The sequence below is a fragment of the Salvia miltiorrhiza genome, chromosome 2 (genome assembly GCF_028751815.1).
Source record: "Salvia miltiorrhiza cultivar Shanhuang (shh) chromosome 2, IMPLAD_Smil_shh, whole genome shotgun sequence".
NCBI classification, from domain to species: domain Eukaryota; kingdom Viridiplantae; phylum Streptophyta; class Magnoliopsida; order Lamiales; family Lamiaceae; genus Salvia; species Salvia miltiorrhiza.
Window position 1 is genome coordinate 15,245,913 of NC_080388.1, and position 20,879 is coordinate 15,266,791.

The 20,879-nt window shown below is 43.2% G+C and overlaps 1 protein-coding gene across 1 annotated transcript; it reads right to left on the reverse strand.

Moving 5' to 3' along the window:
* Nucleotides 1-10,577: 10,577 nt before the first annotated feature.
* Nucleotides 10,578-11,590, reverse strand: LOC131008043 (uncharacterized). Its single transcript, XM_057934945.1, has 2 exons — nucleotides 11,234-11,590; nucleotides 10,578-11,168 (listed from the first exon to the last, which is right to left on the reverse strand). The coding sequence occupies exons 1-2, from the start codon at nucleotides 11,588-11,590 to the stop codon at nucleotides 10,578-10,580; spliced, it is 948 nt and encodes a 315-aa protein (XP_057790928.1).
* Nucleotides 11,591-20,879: the final 9,289 nt, after the last annotated feature.

Genomic DNA, 20,879 nt, shown 5'->3' on the forward strand with positions numbered 1-20,879 from the left:
CCTCACCAATCCGCTCATCACTCTGTGTATAGAGGTTCAGTGTATCGCTCATTTTCTCTGCCCTAAGCGTTCACCATAGGCTTGCTTGTCTTCTCAAACCTACGCCTCTCAAAAATATCGATAATAGGTTCTCATCCTTAGGTCTTTATTGGGTTGTAATGTGGCTTTAGGCATTGGTATGAAGTATTTGGCTCTGGGCTCAGTCAAATGAATTCAGTTTAGGGCACGTCTACCCTCCCCCTTTGTGCATCCTACTATGCCCATTTCTCACGGGCCTAAGCACATACAACTTTTGGACTTTCTATTTTTTTATTTTTCTTTTTATTTTTCAGTCCATTATTTATTTTCTTTTCTTTTCACTTTAAGAGGCACATGAAATCTATGACCATAGGCACAACCCCTCCCACATCATATTTCTACTACTTCATTTGACAATTCATATGGGCAAATTTAAAGTGATATTTCAAATAACCGATCAGGCTCAATGGGGCTAACTAGGGATAGTTTGTAGATTTTATATTCTGGGCACGGGGATAAGTGAAAGAAATGCCTAATTCATCTAAGACCCTAAAATCGACTCAATGAGGCCTTGGCGAGAAGACAAGCAAGTTGTAGTTCCACTTAAGTACAGAGAACCAAAATCACACAGAAATAAAGAGCATGCTTAGATTAACACATATAACATGAAAGCTCAAATCTTCATAGGGTATGTGCCCAACACAATTAATCTGTCATACTTGCTGTCACTAGGCATATTCACGTCAATTCTCACATATACATCACATCATCATCACGCCCAAATCACAAGTACAAATCATGCTTGGTCCGACTCGAAAAACAAACAAACTAAAAATGGGATAGCGTAGAGGCCCCCCATACTCACACAATTTGGGCAAAGCCAAGTGCCTGAGTATGGGGGTCCCAAACCGTGGACATCCCAATTTACAGAAGGGTGCCTTCCCACTCACACACTTTGCTTTGGGCAAAGGGTGTGAAGAGAAAGGCACAGACACAACACAAACAAAACAAAAACAGAAAGACAACAAAAGACAATTCCACTTTCCACTCACACACTTTGCCTTAAGCAAAGTGGCGAGCCAAAGAAGGAATGGGGAACAACCGACACACAAAACAAAAACAAAAACATAAAAACTAAAAAAACAAAAACAAAAATGGAGGGCATAGATTTAGGGTGCGCCTTGGAACCTGGCACGCATCATGTCCCTCATCTCCCACAGCACCTCCAACACAAGCTCTCGGAACCTCGCATTGTCTGAATCGCGAGGTTCTGGTATGACACTCCTGTGGCTGCTTTCTCCACCCTGCATCAGTGTCCTCTGTTGAGTAGGGGGTATAGGTGGCTTTGTCTCAGGGGGGTCCTGCATGCGCAGCCTCTCTTCTTTATCTGCCTGGAGGCTGAACATCTTCATATATGTGGGCACATCAAAGAACTCCTCTGGCATCTTAGGCATGGTGAGCCCACTTTCAGCCATCTTCATCTTGTCCACGAACTTGGTCACAAAGTGCCCCACAGACAGGCGCTGCTTGTTCTTGCCTAAAACGTTCTTCATGTCGGTGAACATAATGGAGGCGAAGTTGAGGCGCCTCCTATTCTCCATTGCCCATACGATGAAGAGTTCAATCTGTCCCAGGGCGTTGCTGCTGTCCTTCTTCCCGAAGATGTTGAAGGCCCAGATCCTGTCTTTCGTTTCTTTGGGCTACTGGCCATCTACAGGGAGTTTCAAATTTAATACATAAGAAATCCCGGAGCCCCCCATTAATAGTTATAGAGCTATGCGCGAAGTTTCCTGCCAAATGTGTCCGAAGAAGAAGAGCTGGGCCCGTGACCTGAGTTGTGTTCCCTTGTAGTTCTGGGCCATAAACTTCTGTCATGTGCCTAGTTGTGCCCATGCTACTTTATCATTGTATTCCGTGGGCACAACCTTCAGCGCGGACCTGTACTCCGATATCATGAACACGATCGAGATCGAGGACGGCGAGAGCATAGCCATGGCCCAGAGTTTGGAGTTTGTCAAGGTTGAAGAGAATACTATTTTGACTGAGTTTCAAGAGACGACCGCAGTGGAAGGAATGGAATTGAGAAGTATCAAGAGCCTTGCAAGTGGCTAAGAATCAACGGCTAAGATGGTGTTGGGAGACGCGTGGAATTTGTTTGAGGCCAGCGTGTCCTTAGTTATTTTAATTGTTTTTCTGTTTTACTTATGTTAGTTTTTCTGCAATATGCTTTTGGTCCCCACTTAGACCTTAGTATATATTGTATGAGTTGTTGGAAGAAACCCTAAGTAATATGAATTATCATTCTCGCCTCTTTTTCTCTCTATTCTTACCTACCTCTCTTCTTTCCTAATTTCTCCTAATCTGGTTTCAAGTTCACATTTTTATATTAGTTTTTCCAAACTAAAACTACAAGATTACTTTTGTTCTAGGAATCTGTTACATTGGTATATCAGAGCCTGGTTTTTGCTGATATAAAGCAAGGATCTGTGCTGGAAATGGCAGACGGCACGCGTGTCAAGGAGCTGCAAGATGCACACAAAAAACTGGATCAACAATTGCAGGCTGAAGCATTAAAGAGGGGTGTTACAGAAAACCAATTGAAAGAGCAGATAAAAGGGATCGATCAAAAGTTAGAAGCTAAATATGATCAGATGGCAAAATCCTTGGAAGAAATCAAACAACATCTACTGGGTTTAAGCAAGGGTAAAGAGAGTGGGAGTGCATCTATTCTTGGCCCATCACCTTTTACAGTAAGGAAGGAAGGTAACACTACTAAATCCAGTAATTTCTCCTCTGGATTTAAGTCAGATTATACCTCTCAATCTAGCACCAATTCTGGACACTCTTTCCATAGGGTTGATTTTCCTAAATTTGATGGTACTAACCCTAGAGCTTGGATCATCAAATGTAATACCTATTTCAAGTTATCAGCAACTATGAATGATGAAAATATGGTGCAATTGGCTGTCCATAATTTCGAAGGAAAGGCTCTACAGTGGCTACAAAACTTTGGGTGTGATCAACTATTTGCTATTACGTGGGAACAGTTCTTAGAAATTGTGGCTATTAAGTTTGATGACTTGAATGAAGGGAAGATAGTGATGGAATTCAAAAATCTCAAGCAAACAGGGAGCTATGACGACTATGTTGAGAAATTTGAGGAATTAAGGGCTTGTTTGTTACTGAGCAGTAGCATGAACTATGCTGAGGAGTATTTTGTTGCTAGTTTTATCAGTGGACTATCTGATGAAATGCAGGGGTTTATGCTTTTATTCAAGCCTAAGACTCTAATGGAGGCCATTGAGATTGGTAAACAACAGTTATTTACCTTGGAAGCTCTATCAAAAAGGGTTAAACCAATACACAAGCCTTTTCAGTTCCAAGGGAATAACTATAAGAGACCTGAGGCAGCCATTGTGCAGAAACCGAATACCCCCAACAACACAAAAACTTCAATCAAACTGCTAACTAGTGCAGAAATGGCTGCAAGAAGAGAGAAAGGGTTGTGTTACAATTGTGATGAGAAATATGTTTTTGGACATAAGTGTAAACACAAGGTATTTTATATGACTATAGATGAAGAGCAGGAGTTAGCTCATCTACAGCATGAGGATGAAGAAGTGGACTTAGTGTATGGGGAAGTTCAGCAGACTGATGAGGTGTATATGACAATGGAGTCCCTATTGGGAAATCCTAACTCCACTACCATGAGGGTTATTGGTGAGACTGGTGGAAAACAGCTGAAAATACTTTTGGACACAGGAAGCACACTCAGTTTCTTAAGAGAAGGCATGGCTAAAGAGTTGAATCTACATCTTGATAATGATAAACCCATCATTGTCAAGTCAGCCACTGGGCACAAATTAATCAGCAAAAAGAGGCGAGAATGATAATTCATATTACTTAGGGTTTCTTCCAACAACTCATACAATATATACTAAGGTCTAAGTGGGGACCAAAAGCATATTGCAGAAAAACTAACATAAGTAAAACAGAAAAACAATTAAAATAACTAAGGACACGCTGGCCTCAAACAAATTCCACGCGTCTCCCAACACCATCTTAGCCGTTGATTCTTAGCCACTTGCAAGGCTCTTGATACTTCTCAATTCCATTCCTTCCACTGCGGTCGTCTCTTGAAACTCAGTCAAAATAGTATTCTCCTCAACCTTGACAAACTCCAAACTCTCGGCCATGGCTTCTGAGTGGGTAGATCTAAAAACCCTTCGACGGAAATTCGCAATTTCTGATCCTTGCGGACAAGGATCTGAAAATCCGGGGGGTATTATCATGAACACGATCGAGATCGAGGACGGCGAGAGCATAGCCATGGCCGAGAGTTTGGAGTTTGTCAAGGTTGAGGAGAATACTATTTTGACTGAGTTTCAAGAGACGACCGCAGTGGAAGGAATGGAATTGAGAAGTATCAAGAGCCTTGCAAGTGGCTAAGAATCAACGGCTAAGATGGTGTTGGGAGACGCGTGGAATTTGTTTGAGGCCAGCGTGTCCTTAGTTATTTTAATTGTTTTTCTGTTTTACTTATGTTAGTTTTTCTGCAATATGCTTTTGGTCCCCACTTAGACCTTAGTATATATTGTATGAGTTGTTGGAATAAACCCTAAGTAATATGAATTATCATTCTCGCCTCTTTTTCTCTCTATTCTTACCTACCTTTCTTCTTTCCTAATTTCTCCTAATCTGGTTTCAAGTTCACATTTTTATATTAGTTTTTCCAAACTAAAACTACAAGATTACTGTTGTTCTAGGAATCTGTTACATCCGAGGACATTAGCATTCTCTTATCCACCATACCTATGAGGCGATTGATATCTCCCATCATTGCCGTGAAAGGCTCCCCCAGAACGGTGAACTCCACGTTCACCGGCCCTTCATGGTTGTTCGCCTCTATCTTCAAGGTGGAGTAGAACTCCTTCAACAAATCCTCGTACACAACGCCCTTCCACTCCAAGAAGGGCCCTCATCTGATTGCTCACACTTTGCTACCACCTCCTTCTTAAGCTCGAGTGCCTCCAATGCTCCCATGTCCACCGTCTTGGGCATGACCACGACTCTTCTCTGAATCTCATCCCTTGCGTGCTTCATTGTATGCACCATGGGAGACTTCTTTTTTTGGTTCCGGGTAAGGGGGCGTCGAGAGCCTGGAGTGCTCCTGATCACTGTTACTTCTTCATCCTCCTCCCCGTCGCCGAAATCCTGCGGGTCCTCCTGTGACTGGGCAGTGGAAAGGATCACCGCCGCTTTCTCTCTTTTTGACAAGGATGAAGACCCCGCGTCAGAGGGTTCGCGCTTGTTCTTATTCATAGGAGATGGCTCCACAGAGGTAGTGGTCCTCTTTTGCCCCGCCATTTGCGTCAGGGTCTCGGCTGTTATAGCCACCGTCTCCACTTGCTCCTCTGCGTTCGTTGCATGGACGACCGGCAGAGGGTTTGCAATCTTCCCTAAGAGATTGGGGGCTTCGACATCCGACCCCAATTGCTCGAGGGGGCTGGTATCCACCGGAGAAGAGCTCCGGTCAGAAGCAAACATGGTTTTCGTTTCATAGGTTTTTGGATTCTTAGTTTTCATAGGTTTAGGTTTGGTGGTGGTGGTGGTGGTGGCTTGAGTGTTTGAGGTTGAGGCTTTTTTGATTTTGGCCATTTTTTCGAGGGGAATGAGGGTTTTGTTCGGAGGGATGGAGGTTGTAATGATTGTGGCCGGCGATTGGAATTTCAGGGTGATGTGATAGTGGGGAAAGTGGAAAGGGGATGTTTTTTTTTTCATTTAGGAGGTAAAAATAGAGGCGAAGGTGTAAGTAGGCTAGGGTTAGGCTGACGTGGGGCAAAAAATGTGTCAGAGATTTGAATTCTAGACCTTTCCCTCCCCCTGCTGTTACTTGTGCCCTTTTGAATTTCCTGAGCCCTTCCACCTCTTGTGCCCGTAGAGGTATCTCACAACCTGCACACAACCAAAACAAGAAAAACACACCCCTCCACAAGCCACGGAGGGGCGGTCAAATCGAGCAAAAGAAAAGAAAACAAACATAAAAAAATGGAAAGAAGATAAAAATTAAAAATGAACCAGATACCGAGTTGCCTCCCGACTAGCGCCTTGGTTAACATCGTGGGCATGACGTAGTCCTTCCTCAGTTTGATGACTTCCTCAGTTTGAATCATCATCAAGGTCCTTTAGGCTAGGACCTGGGATCTTCAAGCTTTGTCTGTGGAATGCCTTCAACCTGTGCCCATTGACCTTGAAAGTGCTTCTGGTCTTTAGGTCTTTTATCTCCACAGCTCCACTTGGGTATTAGGCACAGACTTCATATGGCCCAACCCACTTGGTTTTGAGTTTTCCAGCAGCCATCTTAAATCGAGTTTGGTACATGAGTACCATTTGCCCTGTATCGAAGCTCTTTGCCTTAATGAGTTTGTCATGGGCAAGCTTCAATTTTTCCTTATAAAATGAGGTACTCTCATATGCCTCGAGTTGAATCTCCTCAAGCTCTTGAATGTTGAGCTTTCAGTTCTTTCCAACCTCGTCCCAATCCAAATTCAATTGCTCACAGCCAGAAGGCTTTGTGGTCCAGTTCAACGGGTAGATGACACATCTTGCCAAATACCATCCGATATGGGGACATACCAAATGGGGTCTTGAATGTTGTTCGATATGCCCACAGGGCATCATCCAGCCTGGTACTCCATCATTTTCCATTTGGCCCCACAGTCTTCCTCAGAATGGTGTTGATGATTTTGTTGGACAACTCGGCAAAACCATTAGCCTATGGGTGGTAGGTTGTGTTGAACTCTATACTTCTTGAGTAGGCTCCCTACTGTGGCATTGCAGAAGTGTGTACCCTGGTCACTGATGATTGCTCCAGGCACACCAAAGCGGCTGAATATGTGGGATCTCAAGAAGCTGGATACCACCCTTGAATCATTGGTCTTTGTTGTCTTTGCCTCTACCCATTTGGACACAAGTTAAGTCTATCGCTAGAAGTATGTATTGATTTCCCTTCGAATTGGGCAAAGGACCCATGAAGTCCATGCCCCATAAGTCGAACACCTCAACTGGCAGGATAGGGATCATAGGCATCTCGTTTCTTAGGGTAATATTACCATCTCTTTGACATTCCTCACACCTTCGTCACATCTCAAAAGAATCTTTGAAGATTGTGGGCCAATAAAACCCACAGTCCAGTATCTTCCTTACTGTCTGTCTATGCCCGAAGTGGCCACCACACTCCTTGGCATGGCAATGTTGCATGATACTTATTGCTCGAATTCGCCCACACACCTTCGGATGACTTTATCTGAGCACATAATTCCATAAGTATGGGTCATCACATATGAAGGACTTGTTGTCGGCTCTGATTCGATTATTCTTGTATGTTGTTGTGCCCATAGGTAGTGATCTTGTGACTATATAGTTGACTATGTCCGCGTACCATGGCTCTTCGGTCACATCCTTCCCCATGTGGCATAGCTCTTCATCTGGGAAAACATCGTTTATAGGCATACCATCTTCTTCCAACAGGATGTGGGATAGATGATTCACCACTTAGTTTTAGGACACCACTCTTATCCTTTATCTCGATGTCAAATTCCTGCAATAAAAGAATTCATCGAATCAATCTTGGCTTTGTCTCTTTCTTCTATAGGAACCATATTATGACATATGATTCACGTGCCCGTGATCCATTCCGGTTATCAAACGAATACATACAAAAATCAATGTGCCTATTACAAGAGAATGAATCTTACTTGCAAATCCGGCAGTGAGCGACTCCAGAGTGAATCTTTCGACTTGTTTCCCATGGCAAGACTTGACGTTGGATGGCAACAAGCTTCAAGTTCTTTCCACCTCTAGGATTGGCGTCTCCCACTCTCCTTCTGCTCTCACAGAACTCTCTCTTTTCTGATTACTCGTTAATGCTCAAGTAATTAGGTTTAGGGCTTTCTTATTATTTATACTAGGTATTAACCATACCTAAATAATAAGCCCATAAACTTAATTAAATCAAAAGGAGGCCAAGAGAGAATAATTGAGAAAATGGACGCCCCCATGGAATTACGCCTTTATTGGGCCAATCAGGGATCTACTAGCTCGAATAAAGTTTGGCCTCCCAGTGCTCGATTTTCTTATTCAGCCCATAATAAAATCGATACACAAGTATTAATTTATTCCACTAGAAAATTAATACTGAATTACCTTTTTATTCTTTAGGTGAGTCGGGGCTAGCATTAGACTTAATTATTTCCCATGTTTAAGATATCCAATATCCGTTAATTAATTAATTCCTCTGACGATCAATTAATTACTTAATTAGTCATTCAATTATAAATGACATCTCGAGTGCTACCACTTAAACTTATTATCGTATTGGAACTAATTCAACCTGCAGGGTTTAATACGATAAACTTATTAAGTTCATCGAGAGGATATTATCATCCTGTTATTAGCAGGACACGGATCCTTAATGCAATATAATCGCATGTCAAATAATAATTGCTATCACCCAAAATATCGAGTATATTGAGCTTCAAATGAACTCTCACCCATGATAAATCAAAGCAATAGTCAATTAATTATTCACACCGAATAATTCAATTAAGGTTAAGACTGTTTAAGTCACCGAGATCTCGATTCTTAATTAGTTAGAATATAAGAATTCATCTCACTATGTTCCTGTTTAATACATGAAGGTACTAGCATAAATAAATAGCCAAGACAAACTATTTATCCATTTATGCTACAATCTAAACCAGCAACCCGTCCATAGTTACCTTGATTGTGAACTCAATTTATATCTCAACTTTTTCCAATTGTATGATCTTCTGTGATCTACAACACACTATATAATCTATAATATGAGATAAATTGGACTATAATAGGATTATGCAATAACAATATTTCAGATAGAAGAATGGTAGTGAACTAAGGAATCAATGTATACAAGCATAAAGTCTTGCTTTCAGTATACAACCCTTCATCGTTGCCATTAAGTACTTCAAGGCCGAGTGGTCTGTGTACACCACAGTCTTGCTCCCGAACAGATATGATCAAAATTTTTCAAAGGCAAAAACTATGGCCAGAAGCTCCTTCTTGGTTGTGGTGCAGTTGCTTTGAGCAGCATTAAGAGTCTTTGAGGCACAATATATCACATAGCTTTCATTTTCAATCTTCTGCCCCAATACAGCTCCGACGGTATATCCACTTGCATCACACATGAGCTCAAAGGGCATCTCCCATTCTGGTGGTCGGATGATGGGTGTTGTGGTCAGATGCCACTTCAAGGTCTGGAAGGCCTCATGACACTCTAGACTGAAGTCCCAAGGCACATCATTCTGCAATAGCCTGGTCATAGGCTGGGTGATCTTGGCAAAGTCTTTGACGAATCTTTGATAGAATTCTGCATGGCCTAGGAATCCTATCAACTGTTTCACTGATGTTGGTGGTGGTAACTTTGCAATGATGTCGACCTTTGCCTTGTCCACCTCGATTTTGCGCTCTGATATGACATGTCCCAAGACTATGCCCTCCTTCACCATGAAATAACATTTCTCATAGTTGAGCACAAGGCTCTTCTCCACACAACGCTTCAACACCAATTCAAAGTTGCCAATGCATGAGTCGAAATCCTTGCCATAGACTGTGAAGTCGTTCATGAACACCTCTATGCAACTCTCCAAAACATCAGAGAAGATACTCATCATGCAATGCTGGAATGTGTCCGGGGCATTGCATAGTCCAAAGGGCATCCTCCTGTAGGCAAAGGTGCCAAAGGGGCACGTGAAGGTGGTCTTGTCCTGGTCTTCCAATGCGATCCATATTTGTATATAGCCCGAATATCCATCAAGGAAACAAAAGAACTTGTTCCCGGCCAATCTCTCCGACATGTGATCAATGAAAGGCAAAGGAAAGTGGTCCTTGCGGGTTACCTTGTTGAGCTTGCGATAGTCAATACACACCCGACATCTGGTTTGCAGCCTGGTTGCAACCAACTCCTGCCTTTCATTCTCTATGACTTGGATCGCGGACTTCTTTGGTACCACATGTATTGGGCTCAGCCAACGGCTGTCTGATATGGGGTAGATAATCCCCAACTCTAGTAGCTTAAGTATCTCCTTCTTGACCACATCCTTCATCACCGGATTGAGCTTCCTATGTGGGTCTCCGACTGGCATGGCATCGTCCTCCAGTAGGATGTGATGTTGACAAACATTAGGGCTTATGCCCTTATCAGCCAAAGTCCAGCCGATAGCCTCTTTGTATCTCCATATGACCTGCTGGACTATGTCCTCCTGCTCTGGGCTCAGCTCTGAACTTATGATCATAGACAAAGTCTGATTCTCCCCCAGGAAGATGTACTTCAAGTGATTGGGGAGCGGCTTCAACTCGAGCTTGGGTGCTCTGACCAGGGATGGTAGCAGCCTGTCCTCCTCCCCTAAAGGTGTGACCTCCAAGGGTTGATGGACTTGAAGTTGCATACGTTCTACCTCTCTCTGCTCCAAGTCTCCGATCATAGCTTCCATTATCTCCATCTCATTCTCCAGGTCATATTCTCAATTTCTGTGCATAGAGGGCATAGCATGGTCCACCACTCGATCTATGATATCAATGAACTCCAGACTTTCAATATCAGTCGGATGCTTAGTTGCCTTGAACAAGTTGAAAGTCACAGTTTCTCTATCGAATCGGCACGTTAGCTTCCCAGTTGCGCAGTCAATTTGGGTTTGAGCCGTCTTGAGGAATGGTCTGCCTAGAAGCATCACCGCTGGCTTTGCCTTGGAACCTGCCATGTTCAGCACATAGAAGTTGGCTGGGAAGATAAGGTCTTGGACCTTAACAAGAACGTTATCTACTATGCCCTCAGGGTACACACTTGACATGTCCGCCAATTGAATCACCACTCGTGTGGGTTTGAGTGATCCTATCTTCAGCTCCTGGTATATGGTCAAAGGCATAACGTTGATTGATGCGCCCAGGTCCAGCATGGCTTGCTTGATCCTTGTATCTCCAATGATGCATAGTATGTAGAACATCCCCGGATCTTCGTATTTTGTGGGCATATCCCTCTTGAGTACAGCCGACACCTGTTCTCCCATATGGAACTTAACATCGCTCGTGTACACGACCTTCTTGGTATAGATCTCCTTGAGGAATTTGACACATTTGGGCATAGTGCGCAATGTTGTGAGTAAGGGATATTGACTTCCACCTTTTGGAACATCTTGACCAAGCTGCTCATCTCCTCTGCCTCACGGTTCTTAGCCAGTCGGCCTGGGAAGGGAGGCTTGATGACCACCTTGGATTTCTCTTCGGCTTTGGGCACATCCTTCTTTTTCAATTCTGGGGTAGGTTGGGGTGGTTTCTCCATCTTTATCTCCTCATCCACCTTCTCTTCATTGTTTGTGGGCTCAGATCCATCTTCAGCCACATGCACTACTTCAGGCAAAGTCTTGCCACTCCTCAGGTTAACTGCATTCACTTGTGCCTTGTTGTTAGGTACCATGATCTGTGGGGGCAACTCTATGTTGTTCTTGTTGGCGTTCATCTGGGCAAAGTTCTTCTGCATGTGGGTGGGTCATTTGAGTGTTCAGATTATGTATAGCTCATCTAGTCTCAAGCTTGAACTTCTCATTATCTTGTAGGATCTTGGCCACGCTCTTTTGGGTTTCTTGCATGCATTCGAACATGGCCTCCATCATTGGAGCTTTGCCCTGATTCTTCTATTGATTTTGTTGTTGATTTGGAGGTTGATTAGGGGCAAGTTGGTGATTACCCCCGTACCTTAGGTTCTCGTGGTTTTTCGATGGTTGGTGGTATCCTTGACCATTTTGGTCATAGCGCTGCTTCTGCCCATAGTTCCCTCCATTGTTGTTGTTGTTATGCCCAAAGGCATTAACTTGCTCTTCTTCGAATAGGGTAGGGCACTGGTCCGTCATGTGGCTGGGGTCAATGCATAACTGACAAGCTTTGACGGACTTCTTGATTGTGGGCTTCATCATCTGCACCATTTATTTTACTGCATCACACAACTCATCCACCTTTAAGTTGTTGTTCTGGTTCTGGGGCACAGTTGTGTTTCCTCTGGGCATAACCTCTCCATCTTCTTGGAATTCCTCCACCATTTCTGCCAAAAGCTTGAAAGCTTCACTAGGCAACTTGTTGAGTATCGATCCTCCACACGCTGCATTGACCAATAGCCTCTCATTTGGTCTCATCCCATGCACGAAGTATTGGATGAGGTCTTGGTCAGATATCTGGTGCTGTGGTCATAGAGTATCTCCCCTATGCCCATCTGTATGGTGCTTATCCTCTTCCTAGCATTCTGGATCCTTGAAGCGGGAAAGTACTTCTCCAAAAACTTCTGCTGCATCATTTGCCATGAAGTAACGCTCCATGTGGGCAAAGTGTACAACCACTCCCTCGCACCATCCTGTAGAGAGAATGGGAACGAGATAAGGCGGATGTACTCTGCCTTGTTTCCAGTAGCTCTGACTGTGCAACACACCATCTCAAAGTTTTGCAAATGCCTCTGAGAGTCCTCTCCGGGCATATCGCTGAACTTGGGCAGAATCTGTATGAAGGAGTGTCGTAACTCCTAATTTTCAGTGATTGTGGGCAAAGTTATGCCCAACGACCTCAGGTTCATGTTGTTAGGGAACATCATTTCCCTAAGGGTATGCTCCGGTGCATCTCCACCTCCATTTGCTTCTGCCATCTCAACTTGTCTTGGTTTAAACAGGGCACGGGCTGCTACTCTTTGTCCCCTGCCTCTACCTCGACCACGTAATTCACGTAGTTTGCGCCTTGCGTTCACCTCGATCTCAGGATCAAACCACAAATCTCTGTTCTCACCTGCAGGGTTAGGTACGAACATACAAGGGCAAAATCAAAACATAAAATAGTACTAAAATATTAGATTGTCGATTCCCCGGCAACGACGGCAATTTGCGAAGCCCGTCGTTGAGACTTCGGGCAAATGATATTGTTAGGTCCTGAGGGTCTCGAATAGGTGTATGGGGGGGGGGAATACACCTATAGGCTATTTTGACTTAATCTACTGGCCTCAATCAGAGGGATCTCAGTCAGAGATCAAAACGAAACTTTGCACGCAAACAAGGACTCCTGTTTTACTGAAATCAGTTTTGACCAACAGGGTTGACGACTGATACTGAAAGCTCTTCAGTAATGAGTTATCAGTTAAGTTACTGGAACTTAACTGATCCAAGTAAGGGCTTCAGTCGTGTTTGCAAAGATAGAGATGATATCACTCTTCCTTACTATCAGAGGATAGTTCAGTCAAATTGATATCATACGCAGCGGAAATTAAACTTAGTTTCGTAATAGCCTCGGTGGAGCAAGTTGTTGGATTAAGGTTTCTCTTTGCTGTTATTCAGTGTTCAGTTTTATCAATAGAAATAGCACAAGTAAGAATGTAAAACTGAAAGCTGTAAATAACACAGAGACTTTTACGTGGTTCAGAAAAACCCTTTCCTACATCCACGGCTAGTTGATCAGACCAACAATCCACTCCGCAAGTGCTTCACTGGTGCACTGCAAACCGTACCCGTGTGCTTGCCTGGTGCACACAATCGTAAACTGAAGAAAACCCTTCTTCAGCACCCACACACCTCGCGTAGGATTTCCCTGCTAAGCACACCTCGTGCTCAGACTTTTCACTCAGAGTTCAGAGTACCTTCCTGAACTCCGAACCACTCAAACACTCTTATGGGGGGGAGGTTTGAACGAGTGCCAACTATACTTACAAAGAAAAAGTTCTTTGAAGCAAGTTTGACCTTTGGCTTCTGGGTAAACAGATATATGCCTAGGGTCTAAGAGAATGTATGTAATCAGCAGTGACTGATTTTGGCTTTGGAATTCTCTTCTTCGATTCAAGCTTTGGGGTGGTTAAGCTTTAGGTTGAGTAGCAATTTCGGCAGAGCTTCAGCTTATGTCGTTGAATCGGTGAAGGTTGAAGTGATCCTCGAGCGCTATTTGTAGGAGAACTCTTGAATAGATCCGTTGGCGTAAATCGTCCTCAAGATTTCTTCCGTTGGAGAGCAATTCGAATTTGGGCTGAGGCTTCAATCTTCGAGGTTCCTTGTCTGTGTGGAAACGGCTCTCTTTGATGGACAGAAGATGTGACATCTCTGAAAAGTAACCACCAGATAGGAATGACCTCTGCAGAGATAAGATATTCTGAGATCTCTGCATTTAATGCGGCTGTACTTGTGCGTACGTGGCTTCCTCTGAACGTTGGAAGATCAGTCCTAGAAGGAATGTTCAACTGATACTTGACTTTAGTATCAGTCCTTTGCGCGCATTAAATAATCAGTCTTCAACTGATTCTTCAACTGATACTTCAGTTGGTATCTGCAGTCTTCAGTCTTCAGTCTTGGTTCTTCAGTTTTCATTCTTCAATCTTCGACACCGCAACTAAACTAGAAACGAACTCTAACACTTGAGTTCAAAACGATTCTAGTCTATTACATATAAGTCCTATGAATTTTGGTATCATCAAAACAAGGGTTAGGATATTCCACAAGGTTCCCAACAATTTCCCCCTTTTTGATGATGCCAAAACCACATAGCAGTTCTAGACAGCAAAAAGACTGAACTCACAGTACAAGTTCTAATCATGGGGTGAAAACAGTTCCCCCTTAACAATAGAACCTAAAAACTTGTACTTAGAGTAAGAACGAAAACAGTTCTAAAACAGAACAAAAAGAAGACAGAAAAACCATAATCAGAGCCTGGACAAAGAGTCATTGTCTTCAGGTTGAGATCAATAAGAAGTTCATTTCATTAAAGAAGACTGATAAGCCATCAGTCGAGGTACAGGGCAAGACTTACATTGGAGTAAAACGAAAAATAAAAACAACATGGGAAACCCATGGACTCCAGCAGTCTGCTTGGCTGCGCCTTGAACTTCTTGATCTTCATCTTCTGTCTTCGTGTCTTCATGTTCCTAAGCTTGTTCCACTCTCACTTGTGTTCCGTTGAGTTGAGGTCTTTTCTGGAACGTCATCCTTACAACTTCTGGTGATCCTTTGTTGTTCCATCATCAGTCAAGAGTTAGAGGACAGGAGCAACCTCAAGAAAAGGTTTCTCTCTCACTTCTGACTTTTCCCCTTTTTGGCAACATCAAAAAGAGAGCTGACGATGGAGGCTATGATCAGACGGTACCCAACTCCTAGTCTCAGAAGCTCGTGAGAAGATTTGAGAACAGAGTGAGTCCGGATATACAGAAGAGGATAACGCCAGTGGGGAGGTGAGGAGATGAGGAGACGGAGAAGTGGAGGAGGACAAGAAAACGTAGAAGGCGGAAGATAAAAGAAGGCTGCCTTGGAAGAAGGAGAGGGCTGCCTTATGAGGTGAAGATCAGGTTAGTGAATTGGAAAGAATGAAAGGAGAGAAGAATGGACGTGAGAAGGAAGAATCGAAGCGGTGGCAGCTGAGAAGACTAACACCGTCGATTCGCCGACCCTGGGTCTGTGAAGAATAGACCAGGTGCGGCTGAAGATGCTGGCCAACAACGAGAGAGGTCTCATTGTGTGTTGCAAGCCAGGGAGGAGCGCAACATATGCGATAAGGAATATCTCCTCCAGAAGCGGTAAAGCTTCTTGGCGCCATGCATGAGAATGGAAGACACTCGCTTCGCTGGATACAAGTGAGGGTAGAGCAAACTTTGACGCCGGAGAGACGTTGAGATCCAGTGGAAGGGTCCGGTGAAGACCAGGTATGTGAGCGTTATTCTTCCACTCCATGACTTTGCAGTCATAGATTTCTCTTTTAGTCGGAACAATTTTTCTCTGCAACTTTTGGAAAGATTGAAAATTTTTCTCACAGTCAAGGCTGTGGAGAGTTGTTAGTTGATGCAGAAAAATCGTGAAGACAACATGGTATAAATAGACAAGATGTGAACCATGTAAGAAGATGAAAGGTTTTTCGAAAACTGTGCCTAAAATGCAATTGAAGAGAAAATTCGCGTCCGCCGTCATTGCGAGGGACTGCGTCTTCAAAAGGTTGAAAGGCATCATTACATACTGTCATGTCAATGAGCTTTTCAAGAAATTTTATTGCAGAGGCAAAAAGGTTGGAAAGATTTTTGGCAATAAGATCAGGACAAGTTTAATCAAAACAGATTTTCACTTTTATAAAAAATCTTGTCCTTCTCGGATATTCCATTTTCCAACAATTTCCAACAATCAGTTAAAGTTTTTGAAAGAAACTGATCAGTTAGAGAAAAGATTTTGAACTAAAAACTTAAAGCTCTTAACTGAAATAACTGATTTTGAAATGTAAGCATTTAAAATACTTACTGATCAACTGAACATAGTAGTCAATTGATACCACGTGATCCTGGTTGATTCATCAGGAAGGCTTTTTCTTCAGATGAGCATTCGGACTTCATTGCTTTCCACGTCGGCGATCGCTGAATCATCAGTTGGTTGACCACCAGTCAGCATGACTGTTTGAGAAGATCTTCAAACACAGCATCACTCTTCAGGGTTTATGAGGCCGATCTTTGCACATAGATCATTGAACCTCTCTTGCAAACAACCTGCTCTGATACCAATTGTTAGGTCCTGAGGGTCTCGAATAGGTGTATAGGGGGGGAAATACACCTATAGGCTATTTTTGACTTCATCTACTGACCTCAATCAGAGGGATCTCAGTCAGAGATCAAAATGAAACTTTGCACGCAAACAAGGACTCATGTTTTACTGAAATCAATTTTGACCAACAGGGTTGATGACTGATACTGAAAGCTCTTCAGTAATGAGTTATCAGTTAAGTTACTGGAACTTAACTGATCCAAGTAAGGGCTTCAGTCGTGTTTGCAAAGATAGAGATGATATCACTCTTCCTTACTATCAGAGGATAGTTCAGTCAGATTGATATCATACGCAGCGGAAATTAAACTTAGTTTCGTAATACCCTCGGTGGAGCAGGTTGTTGGATTAAGGTTTCTCTTTGCTCTTATTCAGTGTTCAGTTTTATCAATAGAAATAGCACAAGTAAGAATGTAAAACTTAAAGCTGTAAATAACACAGAGACTTTTACGTGGTTCGGAAAAACCCTTTTCTACATCCACGGCTGGTCGATCAGACCAACAATCCACTCCGCAAGTGCTTCACTGGTGCACTGCAAATCGTACCCGTGTGCTTGCCTGGTGCACACAACCGTAAACTGAAGAAAACCCTTCTTCAGCACCCACACACCTCGCGTAGGATTTCCCTGCTAAGCACACCTCGTGCTCAAACTTTTCACTCATAGTTCAGAGTACCTTCCTGAACTCCGAACCACTCAAACACTCTTATGGGGGGAAGGTTTCAATGAGTGCCAACTATACTTACAAAGAACAAGTTGTTTGAAGCAAGTTTGACCTTTGGCTTCTGGGTAAACAGATATATGCCTAGGGTCTAAGAGAATGTATGTAATCAGCAGTGACTGATTTTGGCTTTGGAATTCTCTTCTTCGATTCAAGCTTTGGGGCGGTTAAGCTTTAGGCTGAGTAGCAATTTCGGCAGAGCTTCAGCTTATGTCGTTGAATCGGTGAAGGTTGAAGTGATCCTCGAGCGCTATTTGTAGGAGAACTCTTGAATAGATCCGTTGGCGTAAATCGTCCTCAAGATTTCTTCCGTTGGAGAGCAATTCGAATTTGGGTTGAGGCTTCAATCTTCGAGGTTCCTTGTCTGTGTGGAAACGGCTCTCTTTGATGGACAGGAGATGTGACATCTCTGAAAAGTAACCACCAGATAGGAATGACCTCTGCAGAGATAAGATATTCTGAGATCTCTGTATTTAATGCGGCTGCACTTGTGCGTACGTGGCTTCCTCTGAACGTTGGAAGATCAGTCCTAGGAGGAATGTTCAACTAATACTTTACTTTAGTATCAGTCCTTTGCGCGCATTAAATAATCAGTCTTCAACTGATTCTTCAACTGATACTTCAGTTGGTATCTGCAGTCTTCAGTCTTCAGTCTTCGTTCTTCAGTCTTCAGTCTTCGACACCGCAACTAAACTAGAAACGAACTCTAACACTTGAGTTCAAAACGATTCTAGTCTATTACATATAAGTCCTATGAATTTTGGTATCATCAAAACAAGGGTTAGGATATTCCACAAGGTTCCCAACAGATATTTATATTTTCATATGCCCTGCAATTAAGGTTAATATTAATGGCAAGTAATAAGGTTGAACCCACAGGAAATCGGTGTATCACAATACTCGTGTCACAAGCTTTACATGGGATTGTCCGTCTCTGGGCAAAGGTGTCACTCGCCAGTCTGTGGCCAAAATAGAATTGAAATCTATCTATGGGTAGAATGTAAATGCTGAAAGATAAAACACAAGTAAAAGATCAGTAATAAAAAGGATCCGGTCTGGACATAGTCTTGGTGTGATATGGGATAATTCTTTCGGTCACTGGGTTCAAGGATTTTCATTGTACAGTCACATCTTTAGTTATGGGCAGTAGTCAATAGGATGAGCCCCTTTTAGTTGTCACGTACGCATCCTACCCCGTCCTCATCCGTGCCCTTCATGTGGCTGGCGGACCCAAATGACCCATAAGCATGTCCGAAGACATACGATCACATTTCCCACATTTGCCGCACTATGTGGAGCGCGATTTCTCCTGACTTTGATCCACTTATTACTTGTAACTTGGTCATGCCCAGAACAGTACCGGCCGGATAAAGCATCGAGTTTGCCCAAGTTGTATTGACATCAGGCCAAATTCTTCGCGAATGTGATTGCACAAATCTTGTACCCATTTTGACCTCACGAATTTTTATTATCATATCAACCTTAACTAGCTCATACTGGACAAAGGAACTTAGCTACTCATAAACGTAAAAATAAAGGCAAAGTAAGTAAAGGAAAACATACTTGAATTGAAAATTGTCAAAGCGGAAATAAAACAAAGTACTTGCCGGCACCAACTTCGAGCATAGACAAACAAAACATAAAATAGAAAAGTAAAGTGGCATGTGGCCGTGTATCTGCGTTACAGTCACTCAATGCATGAACATGAAACTAAGGAAGCTATTAAATAAAAGTGGCCGCGTAGGGGGTGGAACTGGATCAGTGTACTCGCCGGACTTCAACTCTCAAGGGTGTCGAAGACTGTGAAGCTGTTAGGCGTGTAGTGCATCCATATTTATAGAGAAGGCGTGGGCTACGGTTTGGCCCAGAACAGGCGGCGGCTGGGCTAGGGTTTGCATGGTTGGTTCTTTTCTTCCATGGCGTGCCCTATGATCTGCATGGCCTCCGATCATGGCAATGAATCTCAGTTGTAAAGGTAAGTGGATTTCCTTCCTTTTCTGGAATCGAAGGGCAGATTCTTCCGCCTGTGCCTATTCACTCTAGTTGTGCCCAACTGCAACTTCTCTCTTCGCCTTATTTCCTTTGCCTTCAATCCCTCGTCTTCTGCTCATGTGGCTTCCATCTGGGTCTCTTGCCCGAACATGACCCGATCCCGCGCGGTACTCGATATGGGCACAGTCTGGGTTGTGCCTCTATCTAAAGTTGGGTACTTACCTCTTTCGCAGAATGGAGCCTGTCTCCTCCTTATGCCTCATGCACACTTCATGTGCCCAAAACATGCCCTCCCAGGCATAAGCACACACAAAAACATGCAAAAAGACTCGATCCAAACCTAAAAATAGACACAAAAAGAGCACGAAAAATGGACTCATCAATAAGCTAGACGAACCACAACTTGAGGATTGCAGCCTGATTGAGACTGTAGCAGATTTTCCTGCAGTTGTAGAGGATCCGTTGGAGGAGTGCATCACGCAGTCTTTATATCCTTATTCCGATCTTGATGATGCATGTGATGAGATTCTGGATTATATTGCTGAGCTGGAGGCTGTAGAGAGCTATCCCATCGAACCTGCTCCATTCTTGGATATTCACAAGCCTGTTGATGGGGGAAGCAAGCCGGTGGAGAAGGAAGTTGACATATCTGCGCCAGTTGCAGCTGCAGCTGCACCCAAACTTGAGCTGAAGCCACTTCCTGAGCACTTGAGGTGCCAATTTTTGGGTGAGAATGAGACTTTTCCTGTTATTGTGTCTGCTTATTTGTCTGTGTTGGAGTTGGAAAAGTTGATGCGGGTTTTGAGAAAATACAAGTCTGCTATAGGATGGTGTATCTCTGACATATCGAGGGAATTAGTCCTTCTATTTGCATGCATTGTATTTTGTTGGAGCGGGAATACAAGCCTAAGGTGCAGCCACAGAGACGTTTAAATCCAGCTATCCAAGAAGTTGTGAGGAAAGAAGTGCTTAAGTGGTTGGATGCAGACATTATTTATGCCATCTCTGATAGTGAGTGGGTGAGCCCGACTCAAGTTGTCTCCAAGAAGGGAGGCATGACTATGGTGAAGGATGATGGAGATGAGTTGATTGCTGCGAGACTTGTCACAGGATGGCGCGTGTACATTGATTATCGAGATTTAAATGCAGCTACACGTAAGGATCACTTTTTGTTGCTGTTTATTGATCAGATGCTTGACCGTTTGGCAGGATATGAGTACTACTGTTTTCTGGATGGGTACTCATGCTACAATCAAATCATGATAGCCCCGGAGGATCAGCATAAGACCACGTTCACTTGTCCCTATGACATTTTTGCTTTTAGGAGTATTTTTTTTTTGTTTATGCAATGCTCCTGCTATTTTCCAGCACTGCATGATGGTGATTTTCCATGGTTTGATCGAGAATATTATGGAGATATTTATAGACGATCTTTAGATCCTTTTTCGATAATTGCTTGGAAAATTTGTCTCAAGTTTTGCAGTGATGTGAGGAGACGTCTCTTGTGCTCAATTGGGAAAAATGCCACATT

Excerpts from the sequence above, each read along its gene's own strand:
- LOC131008043 (XM_057934945.1), bottom strand. The coding sequence starts at position 11,590 with ATGCAGAAGAACTTTGCCCAGATGAACGCCAACAAGAACAACATAGAG. Across the intron at positions 11,169-11,233 it reads TGGTCAAGATGTTCCAAAAG|GAGATCTATACCAAGAAGGT; the intron begins GTGGAAGTCAAT and ends AAATTCCTCAAG.